Raw genomic sequence first — 25434 nt, forward strand, 5'->3', positions numbered from 1 at the left:
CAGTTACCCCGGAGAATACGGCAGCAGCAGGCGGGGGGGGGGGGAGGTTGGAGAGGGATATTATGGCACCACATCCTCGCTGATCTCTTGCTCATCCCCAAATTCTGTCCTCCTCAGGTTCCACCCCCAAATCTGCAAGAATTTCCCAGTCTGCAGTTGGCAAACCTACTTATCAACCACTGTTTTTATGGAACAAATTTTGGCTTATACTTGGTGTTCTTTATGCATTTGTTTGTTCACTTTATGGTAAATTATTAATCTGTTTTTTGTGAAGAAGCATTCATGTAAGAGAGGAATTTTGGTTTTTATGTAGGTTAAAAGATGTGGCTTTTAATTGTGTCAAGCTTGGCCCAGGGTCTAATAAGTTCAGAAGTATTCGGGCAAAGAAGCAATGTTGATCCAGAAGCAACCATGAATATTGTAAGTTACTAATCCTGTGATATTTATATTCTCTTTTATATATGGTATCTTTACCTGTCATAATTGTTGAATAGTGCTCAGCTGAAAATTTCATGTGCAGATTGCCATATCAGGAGTGTAAAAACATTTCTTTCACTCAGTTAAACATTGTTTGTGCCTGTTTGTGGTCATTGTTCTCTCCATTCATTAATCCAAGGGGGAAATACAAGGAGAGTGCATCCCTGTTGTCCAGGCAACTGAAAACCAAAACAGACGAGATATCTGATGCGTGGAGGACATACTTTTGTTTCCCACAAGGTTCCACAGGAAATGTAGTGAGAAAGAATCTCTGCCAGGGGGAAGAGGGAGATTCTCCCCCTCTTTTCCCTATCAGAGGTTCTTTCTCTAGGCGCCTCATCTACTCGGCTCCATCTCGCTGCAGCCAGCTCTCCTAAAACCAGAGGGAGCATAGAGCCAAGCTACAAGTGACGAATTACACTTGCCTGGCAAGTGTAACTCGTGGAGCACAAGTGGAGCGCAAGTGAATGGCAAGTGAACAGGGAGGAATACATGTGAGTCTGTTCACTTGCCAGGCAAGTGTAATTCGTCACTTGTAGCTTGGCTCTGAGTGTGCAGGAGGCAGTGAGAGGGATCTGATTGTGCCACAGGTGGTCAGAGGGAGCTGGCGGTGGTGATAGGCTCCTTGTCCCTCTTGCTGCCGCTAATGAGCTTGGCTCCCTCTGGCTGCTGATTGCATTTTGGGGAGTAGGCGTCTTGTCTGCTTGTCTCTCTCTTGCTACTGCCAGCTCCCCTTGCTCCCCTACTCAGCAGCCAGAGGGAGCCAGAGGGAGCCGAGCTCGCTGGTGCCGGCAAGAGGGACAAGGAGCCTATTGCCACTGCCAGCTCCCTCTGACCACCTCCCGCACAATCAGCTCCCTCTTGCTCCCGCCCACATACTCAGCTCCCTCTGACTGCCGAGTGCTTTTAGGGGAGCAAGGGAAGCTGGCAGCAGTGAGAGGGAGCCGAGTAGACGAGGTGCCTAGAGAAAAAACCTCTGACGGGAAAGGGGGAGAATTCCCCCTCTTCTCCCTGGCAGAGATTCTTTCTCACTACATTTCTCATGGAACCTTGTGGGAAACAAACATGTGTCTCTACACATCAGGCATCTCATCTGTTTTGGCTCTGAGATGAAGTTTTCTGTCTTGCCAGTTTTGTTGCCCACAGTGTAATGCAGTAAAACTTTTCACTCTGATCCATTGTTGGCAGTATCTGGTTTCTGCATAGATAACTGGGGCACAATGTGGATAGGGTTGGGGGGGGTGCCCATCTTATTGATAGTAATGCAGTATGCAGATGCAGATGTCCTCCATCCCTTTCCATGGAATGAGCATCCAGGTCTTGTGTTATATTGCTGTCAGTTGGTGGCATGTTTGGATGTGCATCCACATTCTTATAGACTAGTAACCCAGCCCGTTGTATAAATGGCAAGACAACTCCCTCCAGAGGGCTGGGCTGCCATGCTGGGCCTCCGGAAGGCAAGCCGTGTTGCCCACGACTCACTTTTTATCCCCATGGAGGGGCCTGCAAGTGTGCTTGCATGGGGATAAAAGGCAAGATGCCTTGCCTTTTATATAGTAGGATTGTCAGAATCATGGCAGAGGAGCATCAGTCCCATTGTGTCTGTAATGATGAGGCGCTCCCCCTTTGTGATTCCTTGTACGTAGTCACTAGGGTTGTGAACATTTCCAAATGGAGAGAGGGAACACTAGGTAGGGGACAGAACATTCCTCTCAGGCCCCTGAGTCAGGGAAGTCTACTTGTGTAATAACTAAAATTGATTTTACTATTAACAAAATGCAAATAGGGAAAATGGAATGGCCTGCCTGATGAGGTCAGGAGGGCTCCCATTCTCCTAGCTTTCTGCAAACTGTGCAAAAGAGGGCCTTTCTACATATGTAATAGGGTTGTACCATACAGAATGATTTAGAAAGCTGCTTAAGTAAAGATTTAGGGTACTATAGTCTGTACTAATGTGCATAGCCTGTACTGTACTGTACAAATTCTTGATGCTGTAAGTAGGATCCTACTATAGAATTTTTTTTCATTGTTTAATGCTGAAGATTTATATGCACAGCAGGGAAATCAGGGATTGGCCGTGATGCATGGATGGCAGAGCTAGAAGAATACTTCCTCGTCTAGTTCTGTCCTTCAAGAATACTTTCATAATGCATTTTTGGACTTAAACTACATGTGCCTGTAGAGTTCTGTGACTGGAACTTCAATTGTGTTTTGGCGATATAACTCATCCCAGGATTTAGGCCAACTGCATTATATAGGGTGGGAGGTTAACTTTTCTCCTTCCTGTGTCAATCCTGTGTTTGAAAATGTGTTCCTCTCAACAGTTTGGCCATATTTGTGTGTGTGTGTGTGTGTGTGTGTGAGAGAGAGAGAGAGAGAGAGAGAGAGAGAGAGAGAGAGGTGGTAGTTATCTGTGGCACTTCCCTGTGTGTATGTGTGGTGCCCTCAAGTCATAGCTGATTTATGGCGACCCCTAGTGGGGTTTTCATGGCAAGAGACTATCAGAGATGGTTTGCCATTGCCTACCTCTGCAATCCTAGTCTTCATTGGAAGTCTCTCATCCAATTACTAATCAAGGCTTAGCTTCTGAGATTGGGCCATCCAGATCAGGGTGGTATTTCTCTACTTCTGCTAAAAAGAGCTGGGGTGGATTTTCAGTCAGAGAAAGAGCAGTAGGGAGGGGACAAGCAAATCCCCTTGCCCCCAGCACCATGGCTTCTTTTTTGTCACAAAACTCCAACATTAAGTCCAGTTTGATCCTTAGTTAGGCTGAATGATGTATGAAGACAGTTTCCTCTGTATTCCAGTTGCTGTTTCCCTGACCATTCCAGTTTCCTTTTGATTACTCTTGTAAAACACAAAGCTTAAGGTAACTTGAGTAGCCTTGTATATTTCACTTGAATAGTACTACTTGCAGAAAGATGAACAGGCTCAGGTTTATAGTTGTGTGTTGGTTCTTAGCAATTTATTTAAGGACACCTGGCTAAGACATGCAAATTGAGTACCCCAACAACTGTTTAGATGTCTTGAAAGTTGACAAATAAGTGATTGTCTTGGGCATTACAAGAATGCTACCAGCTTTTTTTTTGCTGTCTCATTATTTTTCTTGGTGCTCCCCATCTGGCTTCTTGGGGAAGAGGATTAGAAAGAAAGCCGAAAACTTTGCCATCATTTATTAACCACATCAGCCTAAAGGTGCCTGTGCTATTCCTTCTCCAGAGTGAAATTATTTCCTTCAGAGGATATCCCAGTGAGGAATATGAAGTAGTGACAGATGATGGCTATATCCTCAGCGTTAACAGAATACCTCATGGGAAAGGCGTTCAGTGGAACAAAGGTATGTCTTAGATATATATGTGGAGCATTTTAACACTGTGCGGAATGTGGTTTTTAGAAAAACGATCTGTTTTGCTTTGGAGAAGTTTGACATGTCAAGCGGGGCCAAGGCAAGTATATGAACTTTTATGATAGTGATTATTTTTATTTATTTATTTAATTCAATTTATATTCTGCCCTCCCCGCATCAGCAGGCTCAGGGCGGATTACAATCAGTATAGTAATTTAAAATACATATAACTTTAAAACCAATACAAACAACATAAATATTTAAAAAACACAGCAGCAGACTTCTCCAATAACCAGTACCAGGGCCGGAGTGCCCATTGAGGCCAGGTAGGCGGTGGCCTCAGGTGCGGAGTGCCGGAGGGAGCGCCGGAGGAGGCACGGGGGGCGGGAGCACGCGCCACAGAGCTCTCCTATTCCTCCCGCCCCGCGCCGTCCCCTTCCAACTCCGTCTCTCTTTTTTCCAACCGTGGTGGAGATGGACGGAGCCCCGCTGAGGCTGCAGCTCTGCTACACAGTGGGGCAGGTAAAGGGGGGGTATGTGTGTGTTGGGGGGGGGGGCTGGGAGGCCGTCGGCTGCACTTGCCCTTTGCCTTGCCCGCAGGAGGAGTTAGGTGGGCTGCGCTGGCTGTTCTACCCGCATGCCGTCAGAGCTGTCAGATCTGTGGCTAAATAATAGCTGTATCCAGACTACCTTCTGCAATCAGACAAGAGTCCGTTGTTTTCAAAAGATTTACTGAAAAATGCAACCATTATAGTCCACTGGCCCAGATGCAGTATCTGGGTTGGTACACGTGTATTGTTACGAATGAAAGGCAAAGAATACAGTACAAAGTATCAAGATTCAGTAGGCCCAGCCTCCCCCCACAGTTCTCAAAACAATCCCGTTGAAGCTGAGACAGTGAAAGTTTCCCAGGACTGGAAAAGCTGTAGCCAAAACATTCCTCTTCTGAGAGATAGCTGCTAGGGAGCATCTTGGCACCTGTGAAGAGAGCACTTAGAACACTAACAGAATTAAAATGGAGTTTCTTTGGTTACAATATATTCTGAACCTGACAAGAGCTGCCCACCACAGAGATCGGTCTGGCGGTGGCACGCGTGTGTGTGCTCCCGTGATGAGGTCACACGTGACATCATCACGCAGGGCGGAGCGCATGCGGGGAGGCGCCCGGCCAGCTGGCCGCGAGCGCCAAAAAACCTTGCGCTGCCCCTGACCACTACCCAACCATCTCCAAAGTATTTAACAGGGTGGGTGGGTAGGGGAGCATGTTTTCCTCTAGTTGGCCAGTGGGGAGGCCCAACCAGCATCAACCATATGCCTGCCGGAACAGCTCTGTCTTGCAGGCCCGGCAGAAGGATAACAAATCTGGCCAGGCCTTAGTCTCTTTAGACAGAGCGTTCCACCAGGTTGGAGCCTAGACTGAAAAGGCCCTGGCCCTGGTTGACACTAGGCGGTCCTCCCTGCGGCCAGGGACCATTAACAGCTGTTTGTCAAAGGATCGAAGCATCCTCTCGGGCTCATATAGGGAGAGACGGTCCCGCAGATATGCTGGTCCCAGTCCACATAGGGCTTTATAGGTTAATACCAAAACCTTGAATCTGATCCGGTACTCCACTGGTAACCAATGCAGCTGGCGCAATACTGGTGTAACGTGCATTAGAAGGCACTCCGGTGATGACACACACCACCGCATTTTGGACCAGTTATAACCACCAGATCAAGTTCAAGGGAAGCCCTGCGTAGAGCATGTTACAGTAGTCTAACCTAGAGGTGAGCATTGCCTGGACAACTGTAGTTAAGTTGCAGGTCAAAAGATAGGGGGCGAGTTGTCTGGTCTGTCAGAGATGGAAGAACGATGACTTGGCAACTGCCATGACCTGGGCCTCCATTTTCAAGGAGACATCCAGGATCACCCCCAGGCTCCTAACTCTCAGAGCCAGTGTAAGCACCGCCCCATCGAGTGTAGGAAGCATGGGCCCCAAATCCACACGCCCGCAACTCAAGTACAGGATCTCCATCTTCGAGGGGTTTAACTTCAGCTGACTCTGCCTCAACCATCCAGCCATGGCTTCAAAGGCATGCTCCAGGAATCCAGGGCCGATCCAGGCCGTTCGTCAATCAACAGGTATAGCTGGGTGTCATCATTGTACTGATGACACCCAAGCCCGAAACTTTTCACCCAGGACATCCAGGGCCGATCCAGGCCGTTCGTCAATCAACAGGTATAGCTGGGTGTCATCATTGTACTGATGACACCCAAGCCCGAAACTTTGCACCAGCTGGGCGAGGGGGCGCATATAGATGTTGAACAATAATGGGGAGAGTATTGCCCCATGTGGCACACCACACACTCGTGGATAGCAGGATGACAGCTTCTCCCCTAGTGCCACCCTCTGTCCCCGACCGTGGAGAAAGGAGACAAGCCACTGTAACGCCGTTCCTTGAATTCACACATCGGCAAGGCGGTGGGTCAGAAGATCATAATCGACCATATTGAACGGTCCCGAAAGATCTAGTAAAATCAGCAGTGCTGTTCCACCTCTTAAACAAAAAATAGAATAATAGATTTAAGCTACAATAAAAAATATAATATTTCTCCTCACCCGCTCCTCAATTACTTATATACCCAAAGTTTTGTACTCAACATTCTATATTCAGTCCTATACATCACATTTTATATTCAACATTTTTAAAACCTTAGTTTTAAAATTAGCTAATCTGTGTTAACTATTCTTAATATTAATTTCCTGCTGCGTATACAAAGAAATCTCTGAGGGGAAAGGAGGCTTTTGAGAGACTGAGGAAAGAAGGGTTGGAGATGCTGCTTGGAGAGGCAGCAGAAAGATAGCTGGCTGTTAATCTGTTTTTTTTTAAATTTTGAAACCTTTCCTGTTCCATCCCAGTATGTTTGGTAGTTTAAAATCAGTTCTGTATTCCATCACGTAAATAAAGTTTGTTTAACCATGGCTGGCCTGAAGTTGTTAGCTGCAGGGTAATATCTGACACACGCACAAATGCTTTGGTCACATTCAATTAAATGGTGGCAGCATATGCTGAGGGGAAGTAACTTCCGAGTTCCCTTTTCCCCAATAGCCCTGGGCTGTAGCTGGGCGAGGAGAGGCAAATATAGGGAACTGGCTGGCTGTCTAGTGGAGCTCCTGGAAGAGGAGAGAGGGGACCCTGTGAGGATTTTGGTCAGGTTTCTCTGTCTGCCGCAGTGGAGGCTAGACGGGTAGTGGTAGGTGGCAAGGAGCGTGAAAGGCTTGTGCGTCTGTGTGCGGTGGGGTCTACCCACACACATCACCATCACCACCATAGAAGTTGATGTGCAATGTCTTTTTTTTCATCTTTATTTTTGGTTCTGTGGGGTTTTTTTAGTCATGGACTGTAAAGATCATGATGCATCCATGTAGCCTCCTTCCTTTGTTTAAGACCCAAGCACCCTCTCTTTTGTTTGTTTTCGTCCCAATGTTGGCTCAGCCTCTGCTGCACTCACTAGGAATTAACTATATTTGTCATTTATTTTTCACATGTGTATTTCAGAACCCTAAAAATATGTCAAATTAGTTTACAGCCTTTGGGTCTCATGACTTCCTGCAAAGATAACAAACTACTTCAAAGTGCATACTGATTGATTTGCTGTCCTGATAATTATGCTAAATGTCCATAGATCCAGAGGAGTTAGCCGTGTTCCTCTGTAGTAGCAAAATAGAAAAGAGTCCAGTGGCACCTTTAAGACTAACCAACTTTACTCTAGCATAAACTTTCGAGAATCACAGTGCTCTTCGTCAGATGCATGGAAGGTAAGAAGAAACTGGTCAGATATATAGGTTGAGGGGAGGGGGGAGTAGATCATAATCGATCATTATCAGAAGCAAACTGATCCCATTATCAGAAGCAAACTGATCCCATTTGCAGAAGTTACTGATTGCATCTAGTCCCCCTCCCCTCTCAACCTATATATCTGACCAGTTTCTTACCCTCCATGCATCTGATGAAGAGAACTGTGATTCTCAAAAGCTTATGCTACAGTAAAGTTGGTTAGTCTTAAAGGCGCTACTGGACTCTTTTCTATTCTAAATGTGACACCCTCAAGGAACCTTTGACTTCAAAAGCCACCTTTACGGTGGTCACAGAGAAATGGAGTCCTCATTTGCAGATAGCTGCACGCATTAAACAGTTGAGACTCTCTGCCCACCAAAAGCTTAGCCACTAGCACAAAATGGAAATGAGGTTACTGGGCTGCAAGATCCTTCATTTTTGTGCTCTTCTGAAACGTTGTCAGGAACAAAGAACAAAGAAGCAATAGAATAGCCAGGTCATCCAAGAGTTTGTGAAGGGATTTTCTTTGAAGTGAAAGCTGCACCATGAAGCAAGACTGGAGGACTGAACATCTGTTACCAGAACTGCTCTTTTATTATAATGGGGAATTAGCTGTAGCAGTCTGTAACTATTAATATTAAGCGAGGATCATAACCTATGTTTACGGAGGTCCCGATCCCAGACACTCTAGTGAAAAAGAGGCAGACAACGAGTCAGGTCCAAACACGTGTATTGAGTGTAGCGTAAGCCTAGCTTGCACAATCATACAGAGAACACACAAGACCTAAGAAATACAGGGTATGAAATACAGAGACGTTCGCATTAGCTGGTTCCCAACGATGGTAAGGGAAATACTCACAATCCTGGAGCGAAGCAGAGACACGACAGCGAGGGTGGCCCAATGCCAGCACTGGGACCACAGACGGACAGCAAGGAGGTCTGGATAGGGAATGGCCGAGGCACCGAGTGGTCTGAGAGACCAGCTTAAATACCCCAAAACGTACCCTGGGGCTGGTGCTGTACTTGGTGGTTCTCACAGTTTAAAACAAAGGGTCTAATGGGCTACTGAATGGCTTGGATGGGCCACTTTGGTAATCAGATTGTGATAAGTGACACCTCAGGAAGAGGGGACAAAAGAGGGAGGGGGAAATCCAAGTGGGCTGAAAGGATGTTCCAGCGGACAGGGCTTGTCCTGATGTCATCAGCTCTGGAATGCGGAGGTTTCTTTGAGATGCATTCTCTAAGTGCTTGGGATGGTCGGCACTTAGTTCCTTCTCCGGGGCGGCTCCTAAGATATGCAGAGCGGGGCGAGGGGCTCTCACTGCGGACGTGGTGTGCCCGCTTCGCCGAAATGGCTTCTCAAAGCAGTCTTCTTCCCAGGGTCTTCTGGGTGCCTGAGAACATGGATGCTGGCTGGGCATAGCTGGGGCTGGTTAGCAGGCTGCCCGGTAGCGAGGGCAAGCTCGGCGACCTACCCGCGGGAGGCTCCAGGCGGGAACTGACCAGGGAGCGCCTAGCCAGGCTCGCTGGAGGTTTCCCCGGCAGGCGCCCGGCTGCTAGCAGCGGCTTGGGCCCATATGAGGCAGGCTTCCATGGAGGCAGGGGGAACAGCACACAAAACACAGTCCAAAGCAGGGGACAGGCACGGTCCGTGGCAGATGGCAATGCAGGCACAGGGCACACAGTCCAAACACACACTGGGAATTCCAGATACAGGTCAGGGCAGGGCTGCCCAGAAAGAGAGTCCTTTGTGCAGTTAACCAAACATGGAGTCAGTAAACTACACAGTCTATTACAGCAGCAGGGTAATTGACACGCAGGCAGGAAACTGACACGTGTACCAGAACACACACGTGCAAAGCAGTCTTTGGTGCAACAATAAAACAGCAACACAGGAAACTTTAACACAGTTCATAGCAGGCTTTGAAGCAGGGGAGGGGGCCTACTTGGCAACAATTCCCCCCCTCGGAGACCCCGGGACGTCAGGCGCGCGGGTCTCCGAACTTGGCTTCAAAGGCAAGGTGGTCGGCAATGTCCGGTGGTCGAGCTTCGAGCGAAGAAGGAGTGGGAAGGGAAGGAGGGGGAGGCGTCACTCAAAAATTTAGTTTGGAGAACCACCTAACCGAATAAGTGCAATTTAGATCAGCCAATGGGCTGCAGGTCTCTGGGTTCACACCAGGGGGTGTGCTAAGTGCAATCGTCAGAATAAATAGTAATAATTCATAGCAATAGTAATTCATAGTGATATAGGCAGCAATGAGCAATTCATGCATATAAATAGCAATAATTCATATTTGTGTACATTGATCAATTCATGGATGAAGGTAATTCATACGGAATTCATGATGGGTTAAAAGCATTAAAAACCAGGAGCAATTCATATACATGGATTAATTCATAAGCATAAGATTAAAAGCAAGGGCAATTCATGGATACATTCATGAATGCAAGAATAAAAGCAGGCTACTTCATAGGAAATTAAAACAAAGCTCATAGGCGAGGGAATAATTCATATAAGAAAGTGCAAGTCAGGTAGAACAATTCATGGGTGATTAAAACCATAAACACATATATATATAGGATTAAAACAATAATTCAGGAAGTTAAAACCAATTTCATAGAAAAGCAAGTGCGTGGAAACAATTCATGAGGGGGGGGAGCGACGGAAGGGCTCATGGGGGCAGAAAAATAAACTTCGCAATTAAAAGACCAACTCATGCGGCCAGATTAAAAACAAATTCATAGAGCTTAAAATCAGAAATAAAATAACCTTTAAGAGAGACTGCTCAGGAGAAGTCCCGGATAAAACCAAATTCATAAAATGATAGATATGCTAGAATTACCTCGGCGGAGGGAGTCAGGTTAAAAAGGCAATTCAAAAGGTTAAAAATCAAATTCATAGGGATAAAGTTAATAGGGGGTGATAAAAAGGGTCCCAGTTCATGGGGAGATCATGGGCGCACTTGCAGTAGATAGAGGGAGGGGCTAGTTCGGGGCTAAATTCATGGGAGTTAAAATTCACAAGAAGCAATGGCAAGAAATTCATAAGACCATAGAGTAACAAAGATCACAGACGGCTCAGTCTGCAGTACAGCTGCTGGGCTGGGTTGCATATATACAAGAACAAGCAAACTTAGTTCATGTGCTCCAAAACACACTTCCCCCCCCCTTGCTGTCTGTGTCAATCCGCAGGGCAGGGTCGGCAGGCGGCGAGAAGGGCTTCAGGCACACAGTTCTAGTCCTCATGGCGGTGGCGTTGCTGGCGGTCGTTCGTAGGCAGGCCGTGGGCTGGGAGGCAGAGAAATATGTCCCCCCCTAGTCCACAAGAGGGCCTCGGAGCGGTGTCCGGCAGCAAAGCGTCCATGGGGCTGGTTCAGGATCCGTACACATAATAAAATACAAGCATAGTTCATACCAGCCCAAGCAATAAAACAAACAAGGGTTAAAGGAGGGCGCCAAGAATAACCATTAGGGCAAGAGGAGGTCTGGATTGTAATGGTCCAGACGGTGTGACATCTGGAGTTGCTGGAGCTGTCGGCGGCTCCAACAGCCCAAATAAAGTAGTGAGGCACATAACAAAACTTGAAAAGCCAAAATCACAACGATCGGGTGCAACGCCAAATTGTAAATTCCAGTGGCAGTGGGGCTCCAGCCAAAGAGGGTTTCCCACCACGAATGCTCGCCGGTGGTCTTAATCCGCTGGACAAGATCCAAAATCTCCTTTCCGTTGTGGGACACAACCAAAGCAGTGGTGTCCCCGTCCCTCTGGATGCTCTGGAGGGTGCGGTGGAGCTGCGGGTGGGCCAAGAGCTCGTGGATTAGCTCCAGACCGATGCCAAGGGAGACTGGGCTTCACATATCAATAGATGGAGGGTGCCACCAGGATCTCTTCTTGGGTCCAGACCGGTACCGTGTAGGTGAAGTCGCAGGCTGCTACCAACGACAGGTTGCAGAAGCAGCGGTTGACTCCCGGGATCACGGGCTTAAGCTGGAACGAGTTTAGGACCACAAAGACGCAGGCCGTTCGCACGCAGGCACATCCTTTCCCAAGGTAGACCACAGCGGAGCTGTTCTCCCGGACGACCTCGAAAGGGCATTCGTTGAGGGCGTCGACTTGCGGGGCTACACAGGGGTGATGAGGTGCAAAGGCTCGGTCTTGGCAAATGAAGCCGGTCTGGTCTCGATGCTGGCACCCTTGGAGGCTGACGAGCTGCCATCCGGTCGGGGTGAAGCGGGCCCAATGGTCGGGGTGGCGGGCGTAGAGGACTTCGGTGTCGCTGACTTGGAGTCCCAGAGGCACGACTGGATACACGTGGAATTGACTCGTGCGCACTGGCCGTTAATAAAAATAATTTAAGCTCCTGGGTGGTCGGTGAGAATGAGGAATTTACAAGAGACCACCAGGATTCAAGCTCCAGTTCAAGGGGTGACAATTTGGGCATAATCAATCTTTTAATTTCCAGGGGCAAGTGCCCGTCCGTGGCTTGCCGAATTAGCCCCATGGCCACAGCCTGATTTAATTGTTGGGCTTGCATACATGCCATGGCTATTGACACGTTGCGTTCGAAAGACTGCGTTCCCTTGAGCAGCAGAGAAAAATCTCTTTCAATTTGACTCTCCCAGTTAACTAAAATGGAGCTGATCTCGTGTTGCCCATTTGAAATGGAATTTAGGGACTGCACCACCGGTTTACCTAAGTCGGAGATGCTAGTCGTGACATGGGCAAACTTATTAGCGAGAGTCTCAATATTGACCGAATCCATGATTGCTAAGCCTCCGGCTGCAGGAGCAGTCCAGTCGGCAATGCTCCGTCTGGCACGCGAGAGAGAGGGGGAGGGATCGATCCACAGTTGTAGCCATGCATTCCAACCCTTGCTACCGGCCTCCAGATAGGGAGCGCACTGCGGCAGCCTCTGGGTTACATTTAGCTCAGCTAAGTCTATGCGGATCTCTTTTAAAGACATTTGCGGGCGGACTAGAACTCTCTCTCGAATGTCAGTTTTCAAAACATAGGAGCCCACTATATGCGTGCCGCCTTGGCTTAATTGTTCATTGCTAGCAATCAAAGGGTCAATTTGGATGGTGTGGGTCTCCTGGGTCCGGATCAGCAGGGAATAATTGCCTGGTTCATGAGTCAAGTTTACAAAGAGCAGCCCAAGCCGGTGAAATTTCTCTACTAGGGGCTTGGTTTGGCATTCGGGCGTCTGTTGAGCCAGTATCCAATCGGGTGGGCCGTGTTTGGCTAGGTCTTCCTCTTTTACAATCCAGGTCAGGTTCTCCCAGCGCTCTATAGCAAAGGAGAGAACTGTGCCTGAAGGGGGCGTGATAGTGACTGATGCAGATTCAGTGGTAGTGGTGCCTAGTAGGATGGTCATTCTAAAGGGGTCTCCTGCCTTCCATACTGCGGCCGACACTAAAATAACTTCACAGTATGGTCCGAAAGCCTCAGTGACAAATGGCGAGGTTTCGAAGTTGGCAGGGGTGGTATATCTGTCTACCACCGGGACTGCGGTGGGGGCTGGCCTGATACGGGGAAGGAACATACATGGAATCGGAGCGAGAGGTGAAACCGTATCGGTAGGCGAGTAACATACTAATTCTTGGGACATGGTTTTCACTCCTACACATAAAATAACAAGCTCTGGGGGTCGGATCCACTGCTCTTCGCAACTGCGGAAGTTTGTGCGATCTGTAGGGGTGGTCATATTAATCTGCTGCACAACTTTGCAGACCATCATTTCGTTTCCTGCTAGTGTATTGATACATCTCCAGTGGGGGTAGGGCATTAATTTGGACGGGCGTCCCTCTATTAGGGTGCCTGCCAGCACGAGCAAACACAGAGTAGCCAGGTGCCTCATCTCCTGGCCTTCCTTTTCCTTTCTGTAGTGAAAATATCCTGGGGAGACCTGCGGATATAAGTACAGGCTCCCTGAGTTTATTGCAGCAAAATAAAATAAAGTGAAGCAGGGAAAAAGAGGGAGGGCATTTTTCTGCCAGCACTGTCTATTAGGTGGGGCTCGAACGAGAAGTCCCGGAGCACTAAGCGAGCCTTCCAGCTTGTTGCTCTGGGGGAACTCCTGTGCGAAGGTTTCTTTCTAAAGCGTGTATATTTCAGAGGGGAAACGTCTTTACGTCGAGCAAGGGTCGGCTGTACGTTAGGCGGGATTATGCGAACTCGCCCCAGGGGTCCCTGGGTGCCTAGGCTATGTGGCCTTCAGGTGCCCCTTGCTCGGTGGCGGGCTACTTTTATTTCGCGGGCTGAGAGCTATCGGTCCGGCTCGGCCTGGCCTTGCCGTTTTAAAAGGACAAAAAACTAAAGAGCGGTTTCCATTAACTATAAGGGTTGCTGCTAAAGGAGACCTTCGTTCTATTTTTCTAAAATAATTTTTAAGTAGGGGTGGTTAGGGTTGAAGGTATGTTTTATGATGGTTTGCTTTTGCTTTGCCTTTTTCCCTCTGCTTTTTTGCAGGACCTCTTGTATGTATTTCGGCGGACCATATTTTTTCCTAGGATCAATTTTTGGAGGGACTCCCTCGGGAGGCCCCAATTTCATGTTAAAAGAAAGAAACACACAAAGCAAAAGCACACGGGCATGGGTTATTTTCAGGTTGCCCTCACTTGGAAGGCCTGGCAGGGCTTCATTATAACTTCAATATGTCTCCCCCCCCTTCTTTTCCCTTGTACGGTACGGGCAAGGGAAAAGATTACGTGGGGCGGGCGGCTGCTGGCGGAAAGGGCCGAAGTGGAGCCGAAGGTGCTCGGCAGCGTTTATCGAAAAGCGGCGGAGGCGGCCGAGATCTGCCGGCGCCACTGGGTCTGGGTTATTCGGGGGTCATCTTGGCGCGGGGGATCCTGGCTATGTAAATGAGGTACGCTGCCCCTTGTGCGTGGCGAACGCACCTCAATAACACATTCCAGAGGGCACATATTTACAAAATACTGGCGGGTCTTTTACCTTTGCACTAAAGCGTACTGGCTGGTGGTGCCGTATAGCAACTCACCATGACGAATATGAACATTAGTAAAAGAGGGATGTTGGGCTATCTGGGGGTCCTTTTCCAGGGGAGGCACGGCCCTCAAAGCCAAAGCCGACCATCATGCGAAAGCGCGGGTCCGGCAGGCGAGACCCCGAATCCACGCAGATGCGGGACCTTCACCAGCACGGCGGGCGACATACTCTCGAACACAGGGATCACCCCATTTGGTGGTCCCACCATGTTCGAAAGAACACAGTCACCCCTGGGCCAAAGCCTCTCCAAACACTTCCACACACAGCAAATCCCTTTTGCCTGTGCAATTTTTTCCCGAACATGCGGCTAAAAATCCAATTAAGAATCACTTTCGGTGGTGGTCCTACTTGGCCCTGATTGCCGTGTTTCCCCCCAGGGTCCCAACTGTGGGGCCCGCCTAATGAAGTTAAAGAATAGAACTGACAAGAAATAAAAAAACATTAAATAATTATAGGAAGCTAAGTTGGCCTTTTACTTGATTATAGGAAGCTACGTTGGCCTTTTACATCTAAATTCAAAAGGGAATTGGGCTTCAGGTTCACACACACATAAAGTTAAGACTGCACAACGAAAAGGGACAGGGGCTGCAGGGACTTGAACTCAAGTCTCCTTAAGGTGGCTTTTCCACTCCTGGTTCCAATCCCTTCCAAATTCTGACAGGGAACCAGTGATTACATTTATTTAGGCTTACTTCAGCCTGGGAGAGGACAAAAGGACGAACTGGGAGGAGGTCAGAATCCTGGTCTGGCCAGTTTTTCCATTTCAATGAGGGGTGGGGGTGCAGCGCTGAGTGGGAACAGTTTGTTTTAGATGCTGCTAGCAACTGGGAGTCTTTCTGGAGTCTGCTCACTTGCATTATTACATTCCTGACTGCACTTACTGCTGGAGGCTCTACCTTTTCATTAAGTTTTGGGCTTGAGCCTTTTAAAATGAGGAAACAGCTGCACACATGTCTCTGAATTAGCTCAAGCACTACTAAACCACACAGGCCCAACATGAGGTTTTCTTCAGGGGTGTTAGTCCAGGAAGGCTGAGAGAAAGCTATTTGGTGTGTAGTTGCAAGCACTGGATTCTCAAAGCAATTTAATTCTTTTAAAGGAACTGCATTTTTACTTTTGTTTACCTGTTCTTCAGGATCATTGCAAGAGGGCACAGTCACGGTGGGCTGTGTATAGCTTGGCTGGGGGCAGTCTATGGGAGCCAAGACAATTTCTTGGGGAATGACTTTTAAACTCTGCACATGCTCAGAGGCTAAAGTGAATTCTGGCTTCTTGGGCATGGGGGCTGAGGCAGAAATTGGAGGCAAAGGTGACTGACTACCTGTTTCACTGCCTTTGGCGGGGCGGGGTGCTGATTCAATCACTGATTGTTCCTCTAAAGTCTTTAATCTGGCCTCAGTGAGTCTCTGGGATTCCAGGAGATTTTGCATCAGGGTTTTTAAAGTGGCGGTTTCATTATTCTGGTTCTCCAGCAAAGTCTGCATGCTAAGGAATTTACTGTGGAGCTGCTCTTTCTCTATTGTGCAAGCATTTAATTTTTCTTTTAATTCCTCATTCTCTTTATTAAGATCATTTATTTTTAAATTCTGTTCCCTATTTACACTTATGAGTTCATGGATTTTATTTTGCAGCTCTGCCAGGTTTCTTTCAGAGGTGTCTGGCAAAGTTGGTGCTGGGTTCTGGGTGCGAATCACCCTTTGGAATCTTTCCTTCTCTCTTTTAAGTTCCAAGCTATTTTTAGTTCCCGGAGGTCGAAGGCTAGCCTCAACCTTTGGTTTTCTCCCACGGGCAGTTAAGTGGGGAGAAGCATGTGTGACCCCCGGGCATCCCTATTGGAAAAAGGGGTTCCCAGCTGGTGGCGGCTCTCCTCTTACTGTAGCCACTGGCTGTGCATGTTGGGGAGGGCCTTTCCCAAGGGTGTCTAGAAGGGCAGAGAGAAGAACTGAAGTGGGCTGCTGGTGGAAGAGCTCCATGTCTGCCCCATGATCCTTGAGCCGCTTCCAGAGTTCCCAGCGGAGTGAGTCCCTGGCTGGCGGCGGGCTGCCTAGGTCAGAGGGCTCCTCATGGTCCTTTGGCTGCGGTCTCCAGGAGTCAGTCTGACTTGGGGGAGGGTAGACCTGGTGATTGTAGGGGTGAGGTGCCCGAGGGGGCGGTGGTGCCGAGGGCAGCACAGGTCTCCAGGGCTCAGAGGGTCCCTGTGGGGAGGAAGGGTAGTGACTGGGGGTGGGCGCAAAGGTTACTCCTGGATGAGAGTCCCTTTGGCTGCGGCCCCGAGTGAAGCTACCGCTTCTCCCACGCAAGATGCCACCTCTAGGCTCCGAGTACGAGCTATGCCCTTGGGGGCGATATTGGGAGTGGGGACTATGGTTGGCATACGTGACTGTGTTGATGGGCTCACTCTCTTTCCTATGGGAGGCCGGGGACTTCACATGGCGGATGGCGCCGGTTTCTCGCAACAGGCCAGCAATGCTCCTGATGCGGGATTCCAGCTCTCCCCATGTAATGCTCCCGGGCTCTACTCCTGCTAGGGCTAGGCGAGTGGTGCTGTTGAGTCCATCTATAACTGCCCTCCTAAATTCTAAGTCGTCGAAGTCCGGCATGTCGCTCAAGTCTAAGTCTACCTCGTCTGCTAGTTCGGCTAGGAGCTGCTTTCTGGCTAAATATGCCTCTGGATCCTCTCCGGGTTTTTGAGACTCTGCAATATACAGGGCTTTTAAACTCTTGGTGGGCCACAGAAATGCGCACAACTCTTTCATGGCACCATACTGACTGCGAGTGGCTAGTCTCCGGTTAGAAATGTATGCATTAAGAGAGGTGACTATTTCGGGGCTGGCACAATGGCGAGCCAGCTGAGCTACATCGGAGCCACTGGCGGAGGGCTGGGACATGGTCACGTGTGCAAACCATTGTATAGCTGAGTCTCGGTTCAAGGGTCCCATGCGGTCCGCTATGGCTTGGAGCTCATCGGGCCTCCAATTGCGGGTTTCCTTAATGACCCGGTCTGTCTTCCTGCCATCCTCGTCTGTGGTGACAATTTCTTTGGTAGCTATCGGATGGAGGGGCTGTGGAGCTTCCTTGGGCTGGGACGAAGGGGGTGACCAGCTGTCGGTACTACCTTCGGGGAGGGCCAAAAGGGCTGCGGGATGCACGGCGGAAATTACGGCCTGCTGCATTCCCAGGTGCTGCTTTAGGGCCTCTAGCTCCCTCTTACAAGCGGAGTGGTCTGCTGCGGTTATCTTAGCGACTTTCTGCTCTGCCATGAACTGGGCAGCATGGGTTAATTTGGCAATTTTCTCCTGGCCTTCAATTACTGCGTGCTCAGCCATATCGGCACGAGCGGTGGCTACTTCAGCCTTGTGCTGAGCGTCCTGGAGGGCGGTAGTTAGTCCTTGCTTCTCTAATATGAAATTGACGCGTTCGGCGCGCCACTCAACTGCCTTTTCCTCATGGTCTCTTTCCTGTTCGGCTAGTTTGGCCCTGAGACTCTGGATTTCTAGGTGCAGGGCGTCCTGTTCTCGCGCTGCCTTCTCCTCTAGCTCCTTCCTTTCTTTGTCTTGGGCTAATCTGAGCTTCTCTATTTCCTGCTCACTATCTTCCTGCGCTATCTGTAGCTTATTAATTAGGGACACGCTGTCCTGTAGGGCGGTGAAAAGTGCCCAGGCTCCATACCTATCCTTCTTACTGGACCTAGGTTTCTCTTTTTCGCAAAAATCTTGGAAGGCGCTTCTGACTATCTGGAGCGGGTCGGGTCCCTTGAAGGAACCGGCTTCCCAAGGGCAATCTCCCTTCTTCACTAGCCACTTCTCCAGGCGGGGCACGGTGGGGGCTGCCCGGTACATTTTACTTTCGTTTAAGGCTGATCTCGGGGGAGGTTAAAGAGTGGATCAGCGACACCAGGGGTGGGGCGATTAAAGCTGCTCAAGGGTTTTAACAACTTCTTCCTCTCTATGTCCCTTTTGGGAGGTTTATCCTTCCCTCAGGTCCTCAAGGGTTTTTACCAGGGGGCTTTCAAGGGCTCAACTTTTAGGGTTAAAGGGTATTTTAAGGGTCCTACACTCAATCCTCCTCCTCCGGGGGAGAGGGGAAAATTCCTATTCCCGGTTCAAGCTTCCCTACAAGCCACGGGACCAGGAAACGTTTACTGGCTCAGAGGGTGCCCTCAAGCTCTCTAAGCCCAAGAACCAAAAACTTCTCAGTGCTCCCAAGCCTCTGCTCAGAAGCCAAAGCTCAGGGGTCTCCCAAGCCTATACTCGGAAAACCAAAACTCAGGGGTCTCCCAAGCCTATGTGCTCAGAGAACCAAAAAGGGTTCCCAAGCCTCTGCCCGGAAACTGCAACTAAGGGGTCTCCTAAGCCTCTGCTCAGGCAACCAGAAATGCTCCCAAGCCTCTGCTCAGAAACCAAAATGCTCTCAAGCTCTCTGCCCAAGAACTAAACTCCAAAAAGTCCCCAGGCCTCGTGCTCAGAGACAAACGATTAAACTGTCTCCAAGCCTCGACCAAAAGACTGAAAGCGCTCAAGGACTGCCTCTGCAAGTCCCCAAGCCAAAGTGCCCAGGAGTAAAGCTTACTGTACTCCCAAGCGAGGTGCGCTCAAGAGTTCTAACAACTCCCAAACAAAAGTGTGCCCAAGAGTCCCACTGACTCCCAAGCGAGGTGTGCCCACGAGTCTGACTTAAAACTCGCAAGCGGAAAGGCGCCCAAGAGTCTACCTTAAAACTCTCAAGCACGGTGCGGCCGGCTGCCGCGGGGCTTCAGGAACCTGGCTTCAGATTCCCAAAGCTAAACTGACTGAACAACCAAACGGACTAACGATCCCTTCACGTTTCCTCCGGAGCGGGGATTGAAGCCTAAGTGCTGGCAGGAGCGGGGTTTGGACGGACTTAGGAGAGACGGGGGAGGGCGGAAAAGAATTTTATATGTGCTGCTTCAGGAAGTATATATATGCGTATATATCTAGAGCCTACTACTGGGACCCACCCACATAGACGCGTTTAGGCGGCCCGGAAGGTGGCCAGGAACTTCACCAGTTCAGAGGTCCTCACCCACAGTACACCGGTTATAACGGCTGGAGGGCCTCGCGGTGCACCACAAAAGGCAAGTAGTCCAAAGCTGGCTGAAGGAGGAAATGGGGGAAAAGCCAACCCACAAGATAGAAATGCTCGCTAGAGCCACACACACTCACACTTTTAATTCCCTGAGCTAAATTGCGCTCTTTACACAGAGGTCTGGAAAATTTTCCTCTAAGTCAGTTCGTTGAAGACACGCGTGTCGACTCACATGTATTCACACGAACTGGGTTATGCCCGCATTCTCCACCAGTAAACTGTTACCAGAACTGCTCTTTTATTATAATGGGGAATTAGCTGTAGCAGTCTGTAACTATTAATATTAAGCGAGGATCATAACCTATGTTTACGGAGGTCCCGATCCCAGACACTCTAGTGAACAAGAGGCAGACAACGAGTCAGGTCCAAACACGTGTATTGAGTGTAGCGTAAGCCTAGCTTGCACAATCATACAGAGAACACACAAGACCTAAGAAATACAGGGTATGAAATACAGAGACGTTCGCATTAGCTGGTTCCCAACGATGGTAAGGGAAATACTCACAATCCTGGAGCGAAGCAGAGACACGACAGCGAGGGTGGCCCAATGCCAGCACTGGGACCACAGACGGACAGCAAGGAGGTCTGGATAGGGAATGGCCGAGGCACCGAGTGGTCTGAGAGACCAGCTTAAATACCCCAAAACGTACCCTGGGGCTGGTGCTGTACTTGGTGGTTCTCACAGTTTAAAACAAAGGGTCTAATGGGCTACTGAATGGCTTGGATGGGCCACTTTGGTAATCAGATTGTGATAAGTGACACCTCAGGAAGAGGGGACAAAAGAGGGAGGGGGAAATCCAAGTGGGCTGAAAGGATGTTCCAGCGGACAGGGCTTGTCCTGATGTCATCAGCTCTGGAATGCGGAGGTTTCTTTGAGATGCATTCTCTAAGTGCTTGGGATGGTCGGCACTTAGTTCCTTCTCCGGGGCGGCTCCTAAGATATGCAGAGCGGGGCGAGGGGCTCTCACTGCAGACGTGGTGTGCCCGCTTCGCCGAAATGGCTTCTCAAAGCAGTCTTCTTCCCAGGGTCTTCTGGGTGCCTGAGAACATGGATGCTGGCTGGGCATAGCTGGGGCTGGTTAGCAGGCTGCCCGGTAGCGAGGGCAAGCTCGGCGACCTACCCGCGGGAGGCTCCAGGCGGGAACTGACCAGGGAGCGCCTAGCCAGGCTCGCTGGAGGTTTCCCCGGCAGGCGCCCGGCTGCTAGCAGCGGCTTGGGCCCATATGAGGCAGGCTTCCATGGAGGCAGGGGGAACAGCACACAAAACACAGTCCAAAGCAGGGGACAGGCACGGTCCGTGGCAGATGGCAATGCAGGCACAGGGCACACAGTCCAAACACACACTGGGAATTCCAGATACAGGTCAGGGCAGGGCTGCCCAGAAAGAGAGTCCTTTGTGCAGTTAACCAAACATGGAGTCAGTAAACTACACAGTCTATTACAGCAGCAGGGTAATTGACACGCAGGCAGGAAACTGACACGTGTACCAGAACACACACGTGCAAAGCAGTCTTTGGTGCAGCAATAAAACAGCAACACAGGAAACTTTAACACAGTTCATAGCAGGCTTTGAAGCAGGGGAGGGGGCCTACTTGGCAACACATCTTACTCTCCATGTTGAGCTATTGTAGCCATCATTTCTGAAAACTGCTGTTTCTCCTTTTTTGCCTGCTCTTGTTAGAAAGCAACAAAGCTGTGAAAGTATTAATTTGACGCCCTAGTGGTTTTAATTTAATTTAAAACTTTGTACAGCATACATATTTGACCTCCTAATTGTAGGCAGCAAGCCTTTAGAACAATAAGTCCTTCCTTCCCAATCTCAAGGTTGCTTTTAAAGTGCATATCTATTCTGGGCACATTCCAAGGTGCTTATTGCAAAGGTAAATCAAAGCAAGGGTTGGATCCATATTGGTAGTGTTACAGGGTTTCAGGGCATGCAGTCAGAGAGATCCAGTTAATGCGAAAGGTTGTTTTCCCACGTCACTCTGCTGCCTGTGTTTTGATTCCCACACCTGCACATCAACTGACACCTTCATAATTCAAAATATATGTTGAATTTTAAATGTTCCTTTACCTTTCTCAATCAGAAGTAATTCACTGCAGGCCAAAAGCCACCACTTGTAAAAGCTACATGCTGTGTGCCTCAAATCTACAGGTGATGCAGCGTGGTCCATATTCTGGCATAAAAGAGATCATGCATTAGCAACAGAATGTGAATGATGTTAAAATGCTTTCTTTTCAGATCCTAAACCAGTGGTCTTTCTACAGCATGGTGCGATCACAGCTGCCAGTATCTGGGTGTTAAATTTTGACTACAACAGCCTGGGCTTTATGCTGGCTGATGCTGGCTATGATGTTTGGTTAGGAAACAGCAGAGGTAATACTTGGTCTCAAAAGCACATAAACTATACAGTGAAGCAAGTAGAATTCTGGATCTTCAGGTAAAGTGAGCTTACAAAATAACTGCATGTTGCTGGTATTTGGTTATGCGTCCCAGCTAAGTTGTTCTTATTGCACGTAGCAAGGGAATAATATCGGTGTCAAGGGATGAATAAAGGCTTTGATAAAATCATTAGATGTTAAAGCTTTGAATGAAATGTGACTAAATATGATGTGGCCTTGCCGGAAAAGTGAGGACTGATGCCTACCATGTACAGGCTTTAGGGAACTGTGCTTGCTCGGTTTGTCTGTTTCTGTTCACAAGATATAGTGAAGGCATGTAGAGTCCATGTACAGTATGCACTTTGTATGTGCATTGAGTAATTCTCACGTTACTGTCGGTGAATGTACAACCGAATGTGTGATTCAAAATCCACATTTATCTAGGTGTCGTTCCCTTGTTCTCCAATACTTTGGTTTCTCTTCCGATCATATAAAAATAAAGAGAACACACACTGTCTCTTTCTTACAAACAGATGTACAGGCAGCATGTACGGTGCTCACTGTAATGTGAACAGGGCTAATTTCTCTGTTGGCTGGTTCCTTTCCCCTCAAACTGCCTTTTAAAAACTCCCCCCCCCATACCATGGGGGTTTCATCTAATCTTGGAGAAAAACAGATTTTTAGAAAAGTAGTGTAGGAAGGGGAGTGTGATTATAGAAGGATTCTGCTTGGACATCTCTCTTCTGCTTTAAATTGGTCCCCACCCTGCTGCCTTATTGAGATTGTGCTGAGGTTGCCAAGGGGCTCGGAGAAAAGCATCCTGCCCCTTTCATAGAGGTGAAATGGATGGAAATGCATAGTTGAAGCTTTTCATGGCATGGAGGTAAATAACATAAATTGGTCCATGTTTTTTTCTGAGAAAGCTGTTCAGTCATTTCATCCAAGGATCTTAGAGCAATCGTTGAAATTATTCCATTTTGTTACTCTTGCAAGAGCCATGGAAGGTAGGCTGGTCTTAAGTAGAGTGACAGTGGCTAATTTTTAATTTACAAATGCTTTACAACTTTTACAACTCATGCAGTAGGATACTACAATCTCTTTCTTGAGTGGGGGAACTAAACAGGCAAGGTAGCGATGGTGAGTCCGTGGGGGAGGTATGACATGGCCCCTCGTCTCCTAGAAGGAAGCAGGTCTGCCCCACTGGTGGGTAGCAAAGCATTTTAGGAAACTGAGGGCTGGGTGATGTGGATCCTTTTGGCATACGTTAAATGTTATCTGCTATCCCTCTTCCTTTACAGTTTTGATGAAATGGCTAAATATGACCTCCCAGCTTCAGTAAATTTTATCCTGGACAAAACTGGACAGGAGCATATATACTATGTTGGCTTTTCTGAGGGCGTCACAACAGGTTGGTTAACTAGCTTGTTTGTGCCTGTTAGCAAATCTGTTAGGTACAAATTCATTCAGACGCTTGGTGCTGTTTGTCACTTCCTGCAGAGAGTTTGGCAATAGTCCAGTACTTAGAGGTGTAGCGCTGAATGCTAATGAAAGTTCATTTTGTTCTGATAGCCTTCTTGTAAATGCATCTGGTCACCCTTGATTTGCTGCTAAACTGAATCAAGATGAAGCATATTAACCCTGGAATCCTGTACAGAGTTCCTGCAGCCTAAGCCGGTAGATTTCAGTGGAGTATCTCTATAGGATTTCAGCATAAGGCATCTTGGGCTTATGCTGAAAGGTAGTTTATACATGCCACAAATAAATAATTGTCAAGGCACATTATAAAACTTTATAAAAAGATTATGTATGATGTAGAATAGGCCTCTGCATCATGTCTACCCCCTCCATGAGCTTGACAAACTGCTTGGCTTTTTTTTGCTGTTTGCTTGCCAGTACCAAAAACCAGGGATGCTATCAAACACTTTGTGGGTTGCAATAGACAGCATTACTGAAGAAGCATACAATCTTAAACATTTTAAGGCCCTGTTGATTTTTATGGCCTTAAGCCATAAAATGGAGGTATTTTCAGACGCTCAGGGGGGAATTAAAATGCCGTATGTTTGATTGCCTTTGTGATAAAAGTAGGATAAACCCACCAGGGACCTATGAGAAATTCACCTGGAGATGGAGTAAAGCACTTCTGCTACCACTGCTTGTCCACCATGTGTCTCAGGTGTGAACTGGGGTGCCAGTTCTCCCAGATGCAGGCACTTGACTGCCTTCTGTCCTATATAGGGAGTAAGTTCAGAAAGGAAAGCAGCAGCAGCAGCACTGACTCCTCGCCTTCTTCCCACTCCCTGCTCCTTTTTTGCTTTCCCTGGCAGAAGCAAAGCAGAGTGGCGATGGCTAGGGAAGAGAAGAGGAGGCAGTGGCTCTGCTCCTGGCCACGTTGTCTCTACGGCTCCTTCTATGGCTGGCAGTGGCTTCTGCCACATTCTTCTCCCTCCCTTGCCCCCCACCAGTCAGTAGACCAGGACTGCTTGACCACCCTCTCTCCCTGACGGACTAGCTTCTTCAGTTCTGGGGGCTGCTTTCACCACTGCTCGTTCTAGCAATGTTTACTGAGGTTGCTGCGCAACCCTGAAAATGGCAGCCAAGCACTGCGAGCACTCTTTATCCTTTACAAGCCTGACCTAGTGTACTTACACAGTTTGGGGGTTCTTATAAATTCTCCCCCCTTTTAAATATTTGGTATTTTTCAGGTTTGCAGAAAAATCCCCCTTCTCTGGACATGACCTCTATGTGGACTTATTTATCTGTGTTATGTGGCCATGTTCAGAATTAGATGTCATGATATTCATATTAGGTTTGGCTGTAAATTTAATAACCATTTCTCTCCTCTTCTCTGCTCCCTCCACACCAGCCTTCATTGCATTTTCAACCATGCCACAACTAGCTAAGAAGATCAAAATGTTATTTGGATTAGGGCCAATTGCCACAATGAAGTTTTCATACGGCCCCCTGACTGTGCTTGGAAAGATTCCTGAGGTCCTGCTTAAGGTAGGCATTCTGGATAAAGTGTTTTGATTTATAGTGTGAACACTGGTACTAGGGAATGAGTATCTCTCTCATTCTTCATACCTGAAGAAAAGATAGACCATTTGAACAAAAGACTGAAGAAACTGTTGGTTCATCATTGTCTCTTTCTGTGTAGTCCCACATGCACAGGCCAGCTGCAGTGAAAAAGTTTCTAGCTTTAAGACCCAATAGAAGGGGCGCCTCCCCTACCAGTGCCTGCATGGCCCATTCCTGCCAAAACACCATGCTCCTGAAGGGGAGGCACCCTCCCGTTCCC

At 48.4% G+C, this 25434-nt stretch overlaps 1 protein-coding gene across 1 annotated transcript in view; it reads left to right on the plus strand.

The window, feature by feature from the left end:
• Positions 1 to 321: 321 nt before the first annotated feature.
• The window catches only part of LOC129332235 (putative lysosomal acid lipase/cholesteryl ester hydrolase), a 35218-nt gene continuing 10105 nt past the window's right edge, over positions 322 to 25434 (plus strand). Inside the window, exons 1-5 of the mRNA XM_054983192.1 lie at positions 322 to 420; positions 3697 to 3814; positions 22000 to 22198; positions 23438 to 23547; positions 25003 to 25139. Of these exons, the coding sequence (XP_054839167.1) occupies positions 322 to 420; positions 3697 to 3814; positions 22000 to 22198; positions 23438 to 23547; positions 25003 to 25139 (663 nt within the window). The remainder of the gene's footprint in view (positions 421 to 3696; positions 3815 to 21999; positions 22199 to 23437; positions 23548 to 25002; positions 25140 to 25434) is intronic.

This window comes from Eublepharis macularius, chromosome 6, assembly GCF_028583425.1.
Source record: "Eublepharis macularius isolate TG4126 chromosome 6, MPM_Emac_v1.0, whole genome shotgun sequence".
Taxonomy (NCBI): Eukaryota; Metazoa; Chordata; class Lepidosauria; order Squamata; family Eublepharidae; genus Eublepharis; species Eublepharis macularius.